At 35.6% G+C, this 17117-nt stretch overlaps 1 protein-coding gene across 1 annotated transcript in view; it reads left to right on the top strand.

Annotated features, from left to right (window-relative positions):
• The first annotated feature begins 207 nt into the window (after nt 1–207).
• LOC129269692 (uncharacterized) overlaps nt 208–17117 on the top strand; it is an 89871-nt gene continuing 72961 nt past the window's right edge. Inside the window, exons 1-5 of the mRNA XM_064105229.1 lie at nt 208–836; nt 7461–7619; nt 11672–11785; nt 15079–15201; nt 16946–17056. Coding sequence (XP_063961299.1) covers nt 758–836; nt 7461–7619; nt 11672–11785; nt 15079–15201; nt 16946–17056 — 586 coding nt within the window. The 5' untranslated portion in view covers nt 208–757. The remainder of the gene's footprint in view (nt 837–7460; nt 7620–11671; nt 11786–15078; nt 15202–16945; nt 17057–17117) is intronic.

The following is a 17117-nucleotide window of genomic DNA, read 5'->3' as shown; positions in this document are numbered from 1 at the left end:
TATATTCTAAATATTACACTGGAAGGGACAGCTCCCTCATCCCTGTCTACATCCTAAATACGTATATTTTAAATCCCTTCATAGAGATATAAAATGATGAATCAAATTAGTAAATTACAATATATCTCTTTTTGCGCCCACCCCCTTCTAGACCCGGCCACGTCACGCTATAGCTGCATCTTAAACATTTGAACAACACTGCTTGCTGTTGTAACTTGACCTTTTGATGGGATATGACACTTGTATGATAGTTTTACATCTGTCCCCACGGGCGAACTTCACTGTACCATTATTTATACCAAGGATGAAACAACAATTCCCTAATCGCACTAAACACTATCCCTTCGATGTACTGAGCGCGCGCTTTCAAAATCAGACAGACGACTGCGAAAACCGAGCTGTTTCAGCATGGAACTCCTACTATGGTCCATGGGTGCCAGTAACAGTTTTTGCAGTGACTGCACTCGGGATAAGTCGAAGTAAAGAGAGTGGACGAACGTACCCATTCGTTTCCAGTCATTGTATGTAATATTCCATGATATATTTTCAGACTTTGGGCGACAATATGGATTCGTCATATTATATTCGTTAAAAGGGTTCTAACTGCCACCTGCATTGTCTCATGAAGCATCGCTTTATCGAAAAGACTAATAATTTTGAGTTTGATATAAGGAGTACTTGTATAGATATTGAATTCTACATCGATCGCGCGGTTATTTATTAATCATTGTGGATTTAACTAGACTTTTTAGTCACAATGGTACGTTCTCAAAGATCTCCTCTTCTTTGTGTTGTTTTAGTAGTCATCATCATCGTTTATTCTGATTTAACTAAAGGTAAGTAGAACTTGCATGCTATTCAGATATTCAATTTACTTTACAGTATATAATTTGTGACTCAGTATGCACATGAATTTTATCGAGTCTTCATCTTTTGCGCAATTAGTATTTATTGTTATCATTATGTATTCATGTTTTATTTAACATAATCGATGAAACAGTGGATTGAAGTCCGGTTCAGTTATAAAACTGATTTACAACGAAGCCCTCCGCGAATAAAAGAACATAAGCATGATAAAAATAAATAAATAGCAGAACATTAACATGGTAAATGGATAGATAACAGAAAATGAACATGAAGAAATAGCGTAACATAAATCAAAATCTGAAAACATAAGCATAAATCATAATTAAGTGCGGCTGCCATCTGACCCTCCCCATCCCTCCCAAACTGGGCAAAGGGCCCGTTTCATAAAGCTGTTCGTAAGTTACGAATGAATTAACGCACGACTGGTGACCCTTTCTTGTGCTATATGATATATCCCTATGTAGCTGATATATGTATAAGAACATGTTCCAGTCGTTCGTAAAGTTGTGCGTAACTTTACAAACAGCTTTATGAAACACCACCCTGGTTGTAAAGTTGGAGCATGTTATAAAGTTTTGCTTAGTTTTTTAAAGTTATTATGAGGGTCTTGTACGGACAATGGTAATTTATTGAATATAGAATATGCAGTGAATGAGAATGATATTTTTTTGTATTCAGATGTAGGGTATGGTATTTGTAGACGATTTTGGGCGGAATGTCCAGTATTGTAAACAATGGGTCTTATGCATGTATGTTGGTGCAGAATCATTCCACATTTTACACACTAGAATACACTGTTGGTATTTAATCCTCTGTTTAACAGATTGCTAGTAGAGTGTAGTTAACAAAGAACATTGTGAAGTTATGTAGTCTGTATTCAAAACCAAGCGAGCATATCTATTTTGCCATTTCTGTGGTCGGTAATATTATTATTATTATTATTCCCCACGCTGTACAGCAATCGGCGGAAATCCCAGGGGGGGGGGGGGACGCGCTCCCTACCCAAATAATAGGGGGGCACAATATCAAATGTCCCCCTACTTTTTTTTGTCTTTTATAATGGAAAGAAATACGTCATTCAAAATCGAAATAAAACATGTATTTTGGACGAGATGACCTCACATTTGGGTGATAACCTTTTTTTTTGCTTGTCAAATTTATTAAGGTCGAAATAACATGAACTTTGGGGTGATAACCTTTTTTTTCTTGTCAAATTTTCCAGCCCCTGGTCCCCCCATACATTTGGGGAGAGATTTCCACCCTTATGTGTACAGCAATAGTCTATATTATATAAGTGCAAAGTATAACTGTTTCAAAAATGATTTCTGGTGATCAAAATGTTTAATTATTCTTATGCAAGCAAGAAAGTGATATTTTACAAGAGATGTATAGTATACACTCTATAATATATTGGGTAAAAGTGCTCCATATGAGGGTAATTATGTGTCCAACCAACATTGGGCATTTCTTTTGGAAATTTTTATTTATCCAGTGTGATAAAAATTTTGCCCATTCTAAAGTAATTGCTGCTTATTTTTTTAAAACCTTACTGGACAATATGCTTCCCGCATTGGGTAAAATACTGCCCCAAATTACATCACACGCCTTCTGTAGGTCAAAGAACAGACCCCGTTATTCGACCAGAGTTCATGTTATTCAAAATAAAATCAACTATTTCTGTCAAACAGGTAGATGTCGAATGGAGAGGCCTGAATCCAGAATGACTATGACACAGAAGACCATTTTTTATTTAAATAAGCATTAAGTTGTTGATGGACAGCTTTTTCTAATATTTTAGATAGTGTCGGTAGAAGCGAAATCGGTCTGTAATTCTTTGGTTCAAAAGTACCTCCTTTGTGAATTGGTGTTATCTTCGCTTTCTTAAATTCTTTTGGAAATTGACCGGTTGAGACCGACTAATCAAATAATTTTGTAAGCGATTTGGCGATATGAATAGCATTTTTTTCAACAGTTTTAGATGCAGACCATTAACCCCAGACTCCTTTTTTATATCAATATTTTGCATTTCTTTTAGTACAAACTCTTCCCTTATTTCTTCAAATACGAAACGTTTATCAGTTAGGAACATTGTATTCATAATATTCATATATATATATTTTAAAACTTGAGTACTTGTGCTAGGTTCGTTGCAAATTCATTAAATGACTTATCTAAAATTTCAACAATGACACTTTTGTCTGTAATCGATACGTCATCTTTAACTATCTTCACTTCTCCTATTTCTTTTTTATTTGGTAATAATTGTTTAAGTAACCGCCAATTTTGGCAAACATTATTTCCGCATTTCTTCAATTTTTTTGGGTAAAAATCCTTTATAGTCTTTTAATAAGATTATTTGCTTTATTGCGGAAATATTTAAAATTTTCCCAGCCTTGAAGGTTTTGGGTTTTATAGAGTTTTCTATGGAAATAATCCCGTTGTCTGGCTGACAGGATTGATCCACGGTACACCCGTATAACGTACGGGCGTGTTTTTACCACTTTCATAGATTTAAAGTTGTTCCAAAGATTTTCAACGTCTTTTTCAGATTCAGACCAATCGATTTCATTCAATTTTTCATTAAAATTTTCTTCATCAAAATTTCTGAATGATCGGAATTTGCTTCTTAGAGGTTTCAATAATGAAGCCTTTCCGTGTAGTACCATATAAACTAAAGAATTGTCACGGATTCCTAGCGTTTGAACTCCTGATTTTAAACAGGGTATTGTATCTGAAACCAGTATTAAGTCAATAAGTGTTTTGCTATGGGGGGGGGGGGGGTGCGAGTATAATAATTTATGATTTGACGCATATTAAAATTATTACGAAACTCCTGTACTTTATTTGATAAATGATTGTTTGTCATCACATTGCAGTTAAAATCCCCTAAAGTAACAATATTGTTTGTAATAGAAAATAAATTATCAACATTTTGTTCGAGTTTTTTAAAGAAATATTATGTTACATCACTGGACGGTCTTCTATACTCCAACAAACATGGAACTTCTTTGGTGCCTTTTTATTTCTAACCACATCAGTTCAATTTCGTCACAATCTAAATCTTCTCGTCTTAGGTGAGATAAATTATGCTAATCTCGATGTAGCAACCATGTTTCAGATGTGCTTAACAAGTCATGCTGAACATCGACCACCTTGCTTCGTAGGCTTCTGATATTAATATATGCTATTATTTCAATTTCTTTTTTTTTATGTGGATAGTCAGCACATGTGATGATGACAACAAAGTTACATTGGGTCAAACATGTGGCTGATGCATCGTATTAAACCGTTCAACTCTTCCTGCATGAATATTTGTAACTTTGACCTCTCATCGTTTAAACCGAAAACAAAAAAGAATGATGTCTCACAACAAACCCACAAATAAATATTCACAAATCTCAATTTGACCTTTTCTTATTCGGTCGTTTATTTCGTTACGTATATCATGTATATATGTTATGAGAAATGTGCAATTTTGTAAGCCTATGATACGAGTAGAGTAGTAAATATCGATTTTTTTTTTCGCATGTTGATTTTCATCTGGACATATCATATGATTATTCACGTGGGAGGGGGGGGGCTCTTATGATTTGGCCCATGGCAGTATGGGTATGTGTGGTCCTTAAGCCCCCCTCTTGCCTCGCCAGTCAGTTCTCGAAGACCTCCATTCATGTTAAATTCCAGTTCACAACATCCCCATTTGCAGAAGGTCACCCAGGGGCGGCGGAACAGATTTTCGTGGGGGGGGGGGGAACCAAAATAGGGCACTTATATGTCAAAATTGCCATTTTGGTGCAAACAGACAAAAAACAGATTTTTTTTCAAATCTGAGGTTCTAAAACTCGTTTTTTGTCAATTATGGCGCTTATTACTGTTAAACATCCTTGCGAGATGTTGCGAGCGCGAATCGCAAGCTCAAACTTTTGGACACTCTATTAAATAAGACATGAAAATTAAACATTCCAAGCAGTTTTTGTTATCATGAAAAGGTTGTGTATCTAACTTAAGCATTGACGCGAGCTAAAGTTACTGATTAATAGGATACATATCTTACCAATCGAATAGCGCGAGCTAAAAATTTGTAATATTCCAACCTGAAAACTAGACATTTTAAGCATTTTTGTAACCAAGAACAGAATGAGTACCTTACTAAAAGATCATTAATTAGCCGAAATTTGTTTAACCTGAAATGTATTTTGTTTTACTTCATTTTGAAAAAAGGGCACATTTCATTTTGAAAAAAGAGCGCTTTCCATTTGAATAAAGGGCATTATTTCCGACTAGGATTTTTTTTTGGGGGAGGGCAAGTTCCCCCCCCCCCGGTTCCACCGTCTCTGGGGTCATCTAGTTCTTAAATACCTTATTTTATAGTTCTTAAGCGTGTGTTTTCAGATTTTGGAGCAACACACCCTACCCTTTCAAATCTGAGTATATACCCCTCCCCTCCCCACCTGATTACTCATAGGACACATCTTGCTACCAGAGTCACATGATTTACAACCACATCTTAACAAAATGATATCTGTTTATTGAGTTTGCGACAATTTAACAAAAAAATAAGATGACACGTGAAAGTTCAAAGGTAACATCAGTACTAGCAAAGTCTTTCACATGTCAAAAGAGTTTAAGCTGGTGTTTAGGTTTTGTTTGTGACACACACCCCTTCTCCGAAGCGCAAGTTTTTTTTTTTCTTAAGCGCAAGTGTGTTATGTTGATAGATACAGTCATGTAGGTCCGTATAGTAGATAAACAGCTAAGCCAGGGTACTGGCTAAACAGTTCTCTATGGAAATATCTGCATTCCAACCAACTGTGACATTGCACGTAATTACACATCGATTATTGTTTACTCCCAAACTTAGGGGCGGATCCAGGATTTTCCAGAGGGGGGGGGGGGGGGCACATTTCCCGATGAAAATTTGACAACAAAAAAAAGTCCTCGCTTTCAAGAGGGGGGGGGGGGGGGGGAGAGCGGCACACTAACACGTGGGTAAAATGGCATAATTATTTACATTACACAATTTTGATTATGACTCTCAAGGCTCGTGCCCCCTCCCCTGGATCCGCCAGTGGCCAAGTTTACGAAATCAAATGAGAGAATGATCGTTTTGAAGATAAAAATCAAAGTTCCCTTGAGCAATAATTTACTCTTTAAAGGAGAATGAAACTCTTGGAGCAAGTTAGCTTTTGTGAAAGCAGAAAAATCAAAGAATAAGATCAACAAAACTTTGAGTAAAATAGGACTTGCAATAAAAGAGTAATGAGCATTTGAATGTCGAGATCACTAATGCTATGGAGATCCTCCCATTGGCAATGCGACCAAGATATGTGATGTCACACACGTACAACTCTCCCATTCGGACACTGAAAATATACCCCAAAACATCTCTTTTTGCTCATTCTAATCATATGACAAACGATTCATCAATGATATAATGTTGTGAAACCTCTGTACTTGTCATCTCATAAAGAAAACACCTAACCTTGTGATAGACTCTATAAAAGTGAGAATATAAGTGAAATAAGTACTAAAGTAATGAGGGAGTTGTACGTGTGTGATATCACAGATCTTGGTCGCATTGCCGATGGGAGGATCTACATGGCACTAGTGATCTCAATATTCAAATGCTCATAACTTTCTTATTATTCATTCAATCTTCCTCAAACTTTCAACAATATGTTTCTTTGATTTTTCTCTTTGATATGGATTCAGCTAGTTTCAAGGGTTTCATTTTCCTTTAAAATGAAAACAATGTGATGTTTAATTCATCTCCGTGTATTATACTTATCTTGCATTTCCATGCAACCTGTTATTCGTAAGGCTGTTACTACAGCCGAAAAAAACCCCGTATCAATAGAATATAATTTTCACTGCATGATACTTGAACTGCCTCAATAAAAACAATATAATAATGCAACTTATAGATATCGTGTGGTTGAATGGACAGTTTGAAAACTGTTTCATTGTCATGATTGTATAAGTGTAGTAAGTCGACTGTGAAAAGTGAAGAAGAAACAACACCACAAAATAGTTTTCAAAAAGTGCGGAAACAATATATTGTAGGCTTATACATGTCAGGAGTATCAGACCACAAGCTATTGCTTTAAATGATTTACGCCTTCGTCTGTGAACAAATCTATTATTGTTTTTAAGACAAATGATTCTATAAAATTCATGTTGACAATGATATTTTGTGAAAATGAAAGAGATTGAATATTTATTTTAATGAAGTGAATTGGAAAAAGTGAGAAAAATAGGGGTGAGAGAGAGGGAGAGAGAGACATACAAACAGAAAGATATCGAGAGAGGGTGGGAGTAAATAAGAAACAGAGACAACATTGATAGCTAGATGAATAAAACATAGAGAGATGAAATAAAGAAGAAAAATGAGAAAAGACGAAACGGAAGATGAAGAGTAAGAAGAAAAAGAGAGGAAGAACTGAAGGAGGAGGAAAAAGAAGAAGGAGAAAAAGAAGAAGAAGAAGGGAAAGAAGAAGGAGAAGAAGAGGAAGAAGAAGAAGAAAACAACAAGATTGAAGAAAATAAGAGTAAAAAGAATGTTACTTGAATTTTCATATCTTTATCTGTTATAGGTCAGTGGGACTGTTTCAACCGCCGCAGCTGGTCCTACTTGGGCAATCATAACGTGTCTTGTGTTTTAACCGGCAGCACACTCGACTGTCAGTACTGTGAAACCTGGTCCTCTATAATCGGGAACTGGTCCAATGCCGAAGAGCTCTTAGATGGATACGGTAAATATGGAAGCTTTTTGTAATTTCTTTTTTTTTTCTGTTTAAGGGGGAATTTGCCCCCCCCAAAAAAAAAAAAAAAAAAAATTAAGATAAAAAAAAAGCATAACATTTTATTATTTTATTAATAATTGAATAAAAAATGAAATTGTGAAGTATGCCTAGAAATTGAGTCTTGTGCCTCTTTTTGGAATGCTCCGCAGGGAATTGAGAAAGTACTTACATTTTTGCGGGCATGACATGATCCGATGACCCGAGACCGGAGTATGAATATAAAGAGCTTAGTAGTGCTGTATAGATGTAACCATTATTATTATTATTATCAGTATTATTATTATTATTACCAATATTGTTTTTGCTATTTATTGATATAATTATGACATTTTATCCTGGTTATTAAACAATTATTGATACACATCGTGGTGATATGCACGTCAGATAATGCCACATACTTAATATCTCTTTTGCATTTCATTGTTCGAATAAGGCAAAATTTAATCATTTTAAACATTTGACATACTGAAGGAAACTCTTCATTGAATCGCGAAAGGTTAGCCAATATATGACTGATTGACCTTGACGTAAAATGTTTCATATGTAATTGGTTATATACCAGTTTGGCGTTGGTGTAGCGGAAAGCTGCTTTGCCGAGTTCCTATACGGGAGTTAACCCAACAGAAACAAAAATTACAGAAGGTTATGCTATGGCAACTGCCGAAAATATCAGTTCATTAATATATTAGTAAACTGTATTGACACAGCGTGACCACAGTGTGAACACGGTGTGGGATCAGTGTGATGCAATGACGCATGCTTGACATGCAACGAAACGGTCTATGTGTGATTGAACTTCTCCACAGTTTGATAACGGCAAACACACAGCTTTCGATCAGTGATATTCATTTGTCACAGTGTGTTCACAAAGTGCCAAACCAGGGAAGAAGCCCCTGTGTGGCAAATGTTCAGCTCATTGTGTTCATATAGTTCCACATAGTGCTCTGTAAATAAACTAATGACACCAGTTGGTGTTCCTATGGAGGACCATACACTGAGGTGTTAAAATTACACCTGGAAATTGAACCTAACACCAAAGAGTGTTAAAGTAACAATCAAATATGATGTAGAAACACCCGTTTGTGTTGAACTAACACCAAAAAGACAACACCTGAGTAAATTACAGGTGTAGTTCTACACTGCAAAACTGCCGGTGTTAATTTAAGACCAGCCTGCATGGTATCTATATCGGTCCACACCAGAGAGGTGTTGAAACGACACCGGTTGCTAGGCTTACACAAATGTGGCATTCAAGCAACACCAATTAGTGTTAAACGAATATTGGTTTGATTTTTAACTGGTGTTGTTTCAACGCTTCTCTGATGTGGACCGATATAGATACCAGGCTGGTGTTAAATTAACACTGAAGTTTTTGCAGTGTAGGCTGTAAAGAAGATTACCACTGTTTTGCCTTTGATCAACACAGTGTGATCACAGTGTGTTGACTTATCTTGCACATTAATGAATATGCATTTAAATTCAATTCCATAGTTTGAGGGGAAAATACATATACGCATCGAAGTTTTAAGCAGATGATTAATTGAACACATAGTTTGTGACGATAATCCTGATAGAATTTGTATTCGAAGTTTATTTCAAAAATGTATATAGGCCTAATAATATACTTACCATTACTAAAAATAAATTAGTCTCGTATTCGAAATTTATTTCAAAAATGTATATAGGCGTAATGACTAACCATTACTAAAAAGTCTCATACGCTTATGCGAAATGATGTGAAGACACGGCAATAGGGTTACAATACATCGTAATTTGCATTTTGTTATTGGGTGAGGTGTCACGGTGATCATGTCATGCTATCCATGTGTGATTGTTTAAAAAAAATGAATTAATATTGCGGTCAAACAATTCGATAGTGCATGGTTAATTAGGGTTTTTATGAAATATTTCCAATGGATTTTCTCAGTAGGCCTATACGATAGGCGTTTGTCATCACACTCTTCATTATGAGACTAAGTTTATACATTTTCCACACTGTATTCACATTTTCATTCCACTGTGATAAATTAGGAACTTTAACACAATTTCATTAAATCATTGCATATTCGCAGTGTGAAAAAGTGTTCCAATTTATTACAATGGAATGATTATGTGAGCAAAGTGTGAAATACAGTGCCGTCACACTGTGCTCACTGAGTAGGATGTGGGTGTGGGGTGTGTGTGTGTGTGTGTAGAGAGAGAGAGAGATGGAGGGGGCGGTAGAAATAACGTTGCTGAGTGCCACGAATGTTAAAATAAACGACAATATCGTATACTGATTGACATTTACACAATCCTACCTTGAAAGCGAAAAAAATGGACATTGTGTAATTCAACCTATTAAACGTATTATATCCGGAGGTTTGAATGTAATATAGGCCTTAAGTGTCACTTTTCCCGATTGACGCCATCGGCCCTGTTTCAGTAATATTTGTAGCATGCTATACATCACGTCACCGGGATGAATAGGAAATTTATTTCCTTTAACCGATGTCACGTTTAGTCCGTCTCTTATATCAAACTTGTCAAATTAGATGTATCAATAGTAGGCTTTACATGCATTAACTAATTGAGTCGATATGATTATCATTAAACCTTTATTACCAAAAAATTGTAAGTGATGAAGTCGTTTAAAAAAGTTGCTTCAGTCGTTTAAAATATTATATGCATTAAATAGAGAGGATGGTAAGGGTATATTATCAATAATGTAAACTTTAGAAGGATATGAACAAACAATGTATAACATTAAGAGCAAATAGGATTTTAATAGTCGAGTTTTGTTCAATGAAAATTCGTTTGCTCACTGGTCAAAGGTGAGATGAAAATGAAAAAAATAGGATCATGACTATCGGGAATAAGGGTGCCATATGAAATGATAGGCCATCACAGGCCACAATATAAACTTCCAAAAACGTGGAAATATCACAATGATAAATATGAAATTGAAAGATTTCGAATAATCTTTAAGATTATCTTGGGAGATGAAGCAACATTCCGAATTTTGAGCAAAATTCATTTATGAAATATTTATTACATTGATGTGCAAATAAATTTGATTTAAGGTCCCTATAAACATGATAAATGGATAAGATGGTAAAGATAAAAGTTTCATCATACGGCATTGATTTGATCGGGTTCAGCAATTGCCCCCACCCCTTCGGTCTGCACTGGAAGTGGTGTAAGATGTCGCACTAAAAACCCCGACGTCGATTTTCATTAATATACTACTAAAGTCCGTTGATTATCGTATTTAGAATATTGACAATGTTCGTTAAGTAATGCACGATTAGATCATTATTGTTTCTGCCCTTTTTGAAGAATGGGAACTCTTGCTTTCTGAATTGACCTTTCTATTTGCTGTAAATATCAATCAATTGCTCTAGCCTATAGTTACCGCAATTCCATAATGACAAAAACGTAATTACATATTCTGGCGAAAATGTTTCCTATTTAATTTTATCTCACTCAATTTATGTAATCAATGTGACTGAATGCGATTCCATTAACCTGTTAAATCTTAATCTAATGCCAATGGATGACTCATACGAGAACATTGTCCGAAGGCTAAATTTGTGTCTTCCTGATAACTTTTCTTGTTGATTTTTTTAATGGAAAGTACGTCACTAATGACACGTCCACTTTTATGGTTCATAAAGAAGCCTCTAAGGCGGAAACGTGACACTTACCAAGACAAACATATAAATAAATAAACAAAAACAGAATAGTACATGGCTTTCATGTCAAGGCAAAACGGCCACCCTGGTCTGGCGCGCGCATCGAGTATCCAAGGAATTTTCTTCCTACACCTGGGTGGAGAGTAACAAATGTAGATAAACGCCTTGCCAAGGGGTGCGAGTGCTGCGTTTGGATTGGAACCCCGACCTTATGGTTCTAAGTCCGGAAACTTGTCCACTGAGCCACATCTTCTCTACAATAGTCACTCGATGATTGAGACACGTACAAAGTTTCGAATTTTAATTTTAAACGATTTTCTTTTACAGATTTGGAGAACAATTCTTGCCGTGTTGCAGGAAATTCCTCGGCTCCATGGTGTTACATTATGAATATGAACGGAGTATTGCAGCCTGGGTTTTGTCGTATCGCTACATGTGCAGGTACGTGATATACATTAAGAATGATTAAAATTGATCGATATTGGTATTATTCATCTTTATGATAGAATTAGAAGAATACATCGATTAAATTTTAATCGAGACCCGTATAGATAAGCCAAAGAATGTATAGTCCGAATTTCTTATCTCCCTAATTAATGCAAGTTGAATATGCAACCTTCTTGTCAGAAGGCCTACGTTCTAGCATAAAATTTTCAGCGACTGGAATATGATCCATGCTCAGAGTTTCGCCTATAGGGATGATGGAAAGTGTCACTTTATTTCTAATACTTCATCAAAGTGTTCGAAAGCTAAAATTTTAAGTAAAAATGTGTGTTAATACTCATATTTTTAAAGATTAAATTTGTATATTCGGCTTATTTTATTGCAAATGTGTTGGGAAACATTTGGTCATTTCATATTTCAGTCATTCGTATAGCTTATTGTCGTGTGTGTAACATTGAGTGCCTGAACGACCACCCGTAATACATACTGTATATTCTGATGTAAATCATCTTGATGTGAATCATCCTAGTGAATTTTATCAGTATAATTTTTCAGGTTTAGCTTCAATCTGAAAAAAAAAGGTCTACCCAATATTTGGTACAGAAGAAACATGCATATTTCTTGGGTAAAATGCTGGTAGCAATTGCTTTGTACATTTTGCCCAATATTGCTTTGACATTTTAACCATAAAACATGCATTTTGCCCATTATGAGGCAAGATCTCACCCAACGAACCTAAACGTTCCCTCTTTACCTAATAGTGGGTAAGGTTTTACTCAATCCTTTAACATTTTACAGTGAACTGTTGATATGAGATTATTTCTGGGTTACATCAAAGTTTCGCCTGGCACTGCTTCACTGATTACAAGTTTTTATTTTGAACTTTTTAAGTAACCTTTTATATATTTGACTCCGGACATTGTTCAAAATACGCTATACCTCCTCAATATTCCTGTTATCAGCAATTCGTGTGAGCATGATAATGGAAGATTTTGCCATTCAGAAAGCTGTGCGTGTTTGGTATATCTCACAAAATAAACCCTCATCATCATCATCTCCAGTTTTCTATGATAATACCAGCAAGTATATGATCTCAATAACTAAAAAGCTATACAACGGGTATCAAGATACTCTCAATAATTATATGCCACCTTACTTTAAGACTCTTCTTATGGCTTTCAAAAGGCGATCAGTTTCCTTTTTGGTGTTTACATGCATTTGATACCGACAGTTTTGACCTTGAATTTTCAGAAGGAGTATTAATGGGGCCCTCATATAGTAGATTTTAAATATTGAGTGCTTACTTATTGAAATGGTGAAAATGAGTAAAATATGACCTGATAGAAATGAAGATGAATTTTCTGAATGAGTATTAATGGGATCCGCATGGTAGATTTAAAATACTGAGTACTTAATTATTGAAATGATAAAAAGTATTAAGACATGGCATGATAAAATAATGGTGAATTGGTAGAATGAGTATTAATGGGGTCCGCATAGTATACTTAAATTTGTGATTTTTTTAATTATAGAAGTAATTTAAATAATATAAAAAATACCGTGATAAAAAATGATGATGAATTTCACTGAATTAATGGGGTTATAGCAGATTTTAGATATTGAGTGTTAGATTATTGAAATGTTTATGATAAAAATGAATAAAACATGACCTGATAGAAATTATGATGAATTTTCAGAATTAGTACACTGCAAAAACTCAGGTGTTGATTTAACACAAGCCTGGAATCTATATATGTCCACACCAGAGAAGTATTGAAACAACACCAGTTTGGAATCAAACCGATCCTGTTTTAATACTAATTGGTGTTGTAGGAGGCTGTTCACACCGCAAGGGGGGACCGTGGGCGGACCGTGGATCGCGCTATCGTAGCGCGATCCACGGTCCGCCCATTGGCATTCGCCGGATTCACACCGCAGTGAGATAGCGCGGTCTATCGTAGCACCCCCTTTTTTGAGAGGTCCTGTTGCCATGACGCGTGACGTCATGAGGTCAGAGCAGAGCGGTCAAAGATTTCGCGCGCTTTTACGAACCCGTACTAGTTAGTTGAGAGCTCGATATCGCTGTGCCTATTATGCATATATGCTAGCCGGCCTACGTTTATTTCATGGCGTTGTAGAACGATGACTTCCGGCGTGCTATCGTAGCTCGGGTTCACACACCGGCAGAGATAGCGCGAACTAGCGCGCGCTAGACCGCGCTATCTCTCGTGGACCACCCCAAGAGGTGCTCCAGTGCCACGCCGTTTTGGCTCGCCGTGGCTCGCTGTTGGGCGGACCGAAACGACGTTGTACCTTCCACACCGCAGAGATAGCGCGATCTAGCGCGCGCTAGATCGCGCTATCTCTGCCGGTCTGAACAGGCTCTATAACACCTATCTGGTGTTAGACCAAAACCAAACTGGTGTTGTTTAACACTTCTCTGGTGTGGACGTATATAGATTCCGTGCTGGTGTCAAATCAACACCGGTGTTTTAGCAGTGTATTAACTGGGTTCACATAGTAGATTTTAGGTAGTGAGTGCATGATTATTTAAATTATAAGAATGATTAAAACATGGCGTAATGAAAATGGTGATAATGGTAATAAATAAAACTGAAGTGGGTGTTATTATTTCCCTGCAGAAAGAGGATCATCATACCTTTTTTTATCATCACTGATGTTCCTCACTGTGATAATATAATCATCATCGTACCAGCTAGCATAACATATTTTCATTACATTTTGTAAAAAGTTCTTAGCAATGCTTTCCCATAATATGTTTGTAATTACATTTCCATATAACATCGATACAACATACTATTCATCATATTTTGTAATGTAATTCTTAGTCCAAAATGTTCCAGTTGTCATATTTTTTTAATTATATTTTCTTTAAAATAAATAATGTTTGTGAAAATATCGCGATAATGTTTCAAAGGAAGTAATATATTTTTGATGAAAATTTGTAATAGTATTTCCAAAGAGTGCCAAACGTTATGAAAAATTGTTTTCTTGTTAGTTAAAAAGCTAGATATTTTCACATTTTGATAATCTTATCTTTTCAAATAAAATGTATTTGAAAATATTATTGCAGTGACCCATCACCTTTCTTTGTTTTTTACGTCAATGACCTTGTTATGCTTATATTCACTTTTTTATGTCTTTGATTATTGTATGTAATATGTAAAATATGGAATGAAGAAATAAAGGTTGAATCATGAAATATTTTTGTAAGATTTTGTGCTGAATGGGAGTGTAATCATGCTTACATTGTATCATTTCCCTTGAAGCACATGCTGGCTGTAGGAATGGAAGCGGTCAAGATTACCGAGATTACGGTCAATATACCGAATCAGGCTTCCTCTGTCTCAACTGGGAGAACATGACCGAAAGCACACTTTATCCAGAATCAGGTATGATATTTTGTGCTTGTTTCATTCACTTCGACAACAAATAACATTACATTGGAAGATAGGAATACGTAGTAGGAACAAAGCATAAAATATAAAGCACAGGGTCCCTTGAATATCATAGTAGACAAGTAATTAATTCAAGTTAAATATTGCTTAAAATAACGCATTCATGACTTAAGACTTCTGATAAAGTAAGTTTAAAACGCTAAATAAGCAAGTATAATTATCATGACTAATAACCAAGATATACATTGAATTATATCCCTGTAGCATATTAAGAAAGAATAAAAGACATCGTTAACATCTTACGAAAATTAAAAACATTATCATACACCTCAACTATTATAAAGAGTACTACATCAGGTACATACTATAATTGAATTTGTAATATTGTTACAAATTCGTATATGCAATATATACTTTCAAATTCAGTCTTTCAAAACAAAAAAGGTCATATTCAATGGGTGTAAGATGATTTTTCATAACTATTAACGAAATCCCGTAATCATCTGTTTATTTACTTATATAAGTATTTATTTTTTGTCTCACCTGCATAGCAGAGTGAAACTATATAGGCGCTGTTGACGCCGCGCGCCGCTTTTCCGAAGGCGGCGGCGGCGGCGGCGTCAACAGCAAATCTTAACCGAAGATTAAGTTTTTGAAATGTGATCATAACTTTGAAAGTATATAGACCTAGTTCATGAAACTTGGTCATAAGGGTAATCAAGTATTATTCAATACCCTGCCTGAGTTTCAAGTTACATGATCAAGGTCAAAGGTCATTTAGGGTCAATGAACTTTGGCCAAGTTGGGGGTATTTGTTGAATTAACATGATAACTTAAAAAGTTTACAGATCTGATTCATAAAACCTGAACATAAGAGTAATTAAGTATCACTTAACATCATGTGCGAGTTTCAGGTCACATGATCAAGGTCAAAGGTCATTTAAGGTCAATGAACTTTGGTCAAGTTGGGGGTATTTGTTGAAATGCCATCATATCTTTGAAAGTTTATGGATCTGATTCATAAAACTTGGACATAAGAATAATCAAGTATCACTGAACATCATGTGCTATTTTCAGGTCACATGACCAGGGTCAAACGTCATTAAGGTCAATGAACTTTGCCAATGTTGGAGGTAAATTGCTGTCATAACTTTCAAAGTTTATGGATATAGTTTATGAATTGTGGACATATAGGGGTAATCAAGTATCACTGCATGACAAGTCTTAGGTCACATGATCAAGGTTAAATATCATTTAGGGTCAATGAACGTAGTATTTTATCATTATATGAATGGTGTTTTTTGTGAATGAGTATTATATAGTAGTTTTCAAAGTCAGCACTGCTGCTATATTGAATCGCGTAATGCAGGTTAGACTGCCAGAGGAGCTCCACTTGTCATTTGTTTGTTTTTGATGATTTTGTTTATTCATACATGGATTTATCTAACCTATTAATCATTCCGTTTTTGTAAATTAATTTCATTATTATTCAGTTGCATTATTTGGGGGATGGTGGTTAAGTATTTACCCCAATAGTACTGAAGGCACGACGATTCTTTTATGTTTAGTACGAACTTATAATGCTTATATTTCAGTGACAACGCGTTTATGTAGACGGGTGGGCACAGGTAATGGCGATTACATCACAAACTCATGGCAATTTTTCCATTGAAACTGCCACTTCTTCTCTGAAGAAAACAAAAAACCCATGTCAAATCTGTTTTTCCCCCGAAACCAGGGCTTGACGAGAATTTTTGCCGGAACCCAGACGACCGTGATAGGCCGTGGTGTTATTACCAGACCTCAGAGAGCAGCGAGATCTATCAAGATTTTTGTCATATAGACGAGTGTAAGTCGAGATGGTTTTTATTATCATCATGAATTTATTCAGCAAAAGGAATACAAGATAA

This window comes from Lytechinus pictus, chromosome 10 (assembly GCF_037042905.1).
Source record: "Lytechinus pictus isolate F3 Inbred chromosome 10, Lp3.0, whole genome shotgun sequence".
NCBI classification, from domain to species: domain Eukaryota; kingdom Metazoa; phylum Echinodermata; class Echinoidea; order Temnopleuroida; family Toxopneustidae; genus Lytechinus; species Lytechinus pictus.
Note: the sequence above shows the minus strand (reverse complement) of the source record. Positions and strands in the feature narration are given on the sequence as shown.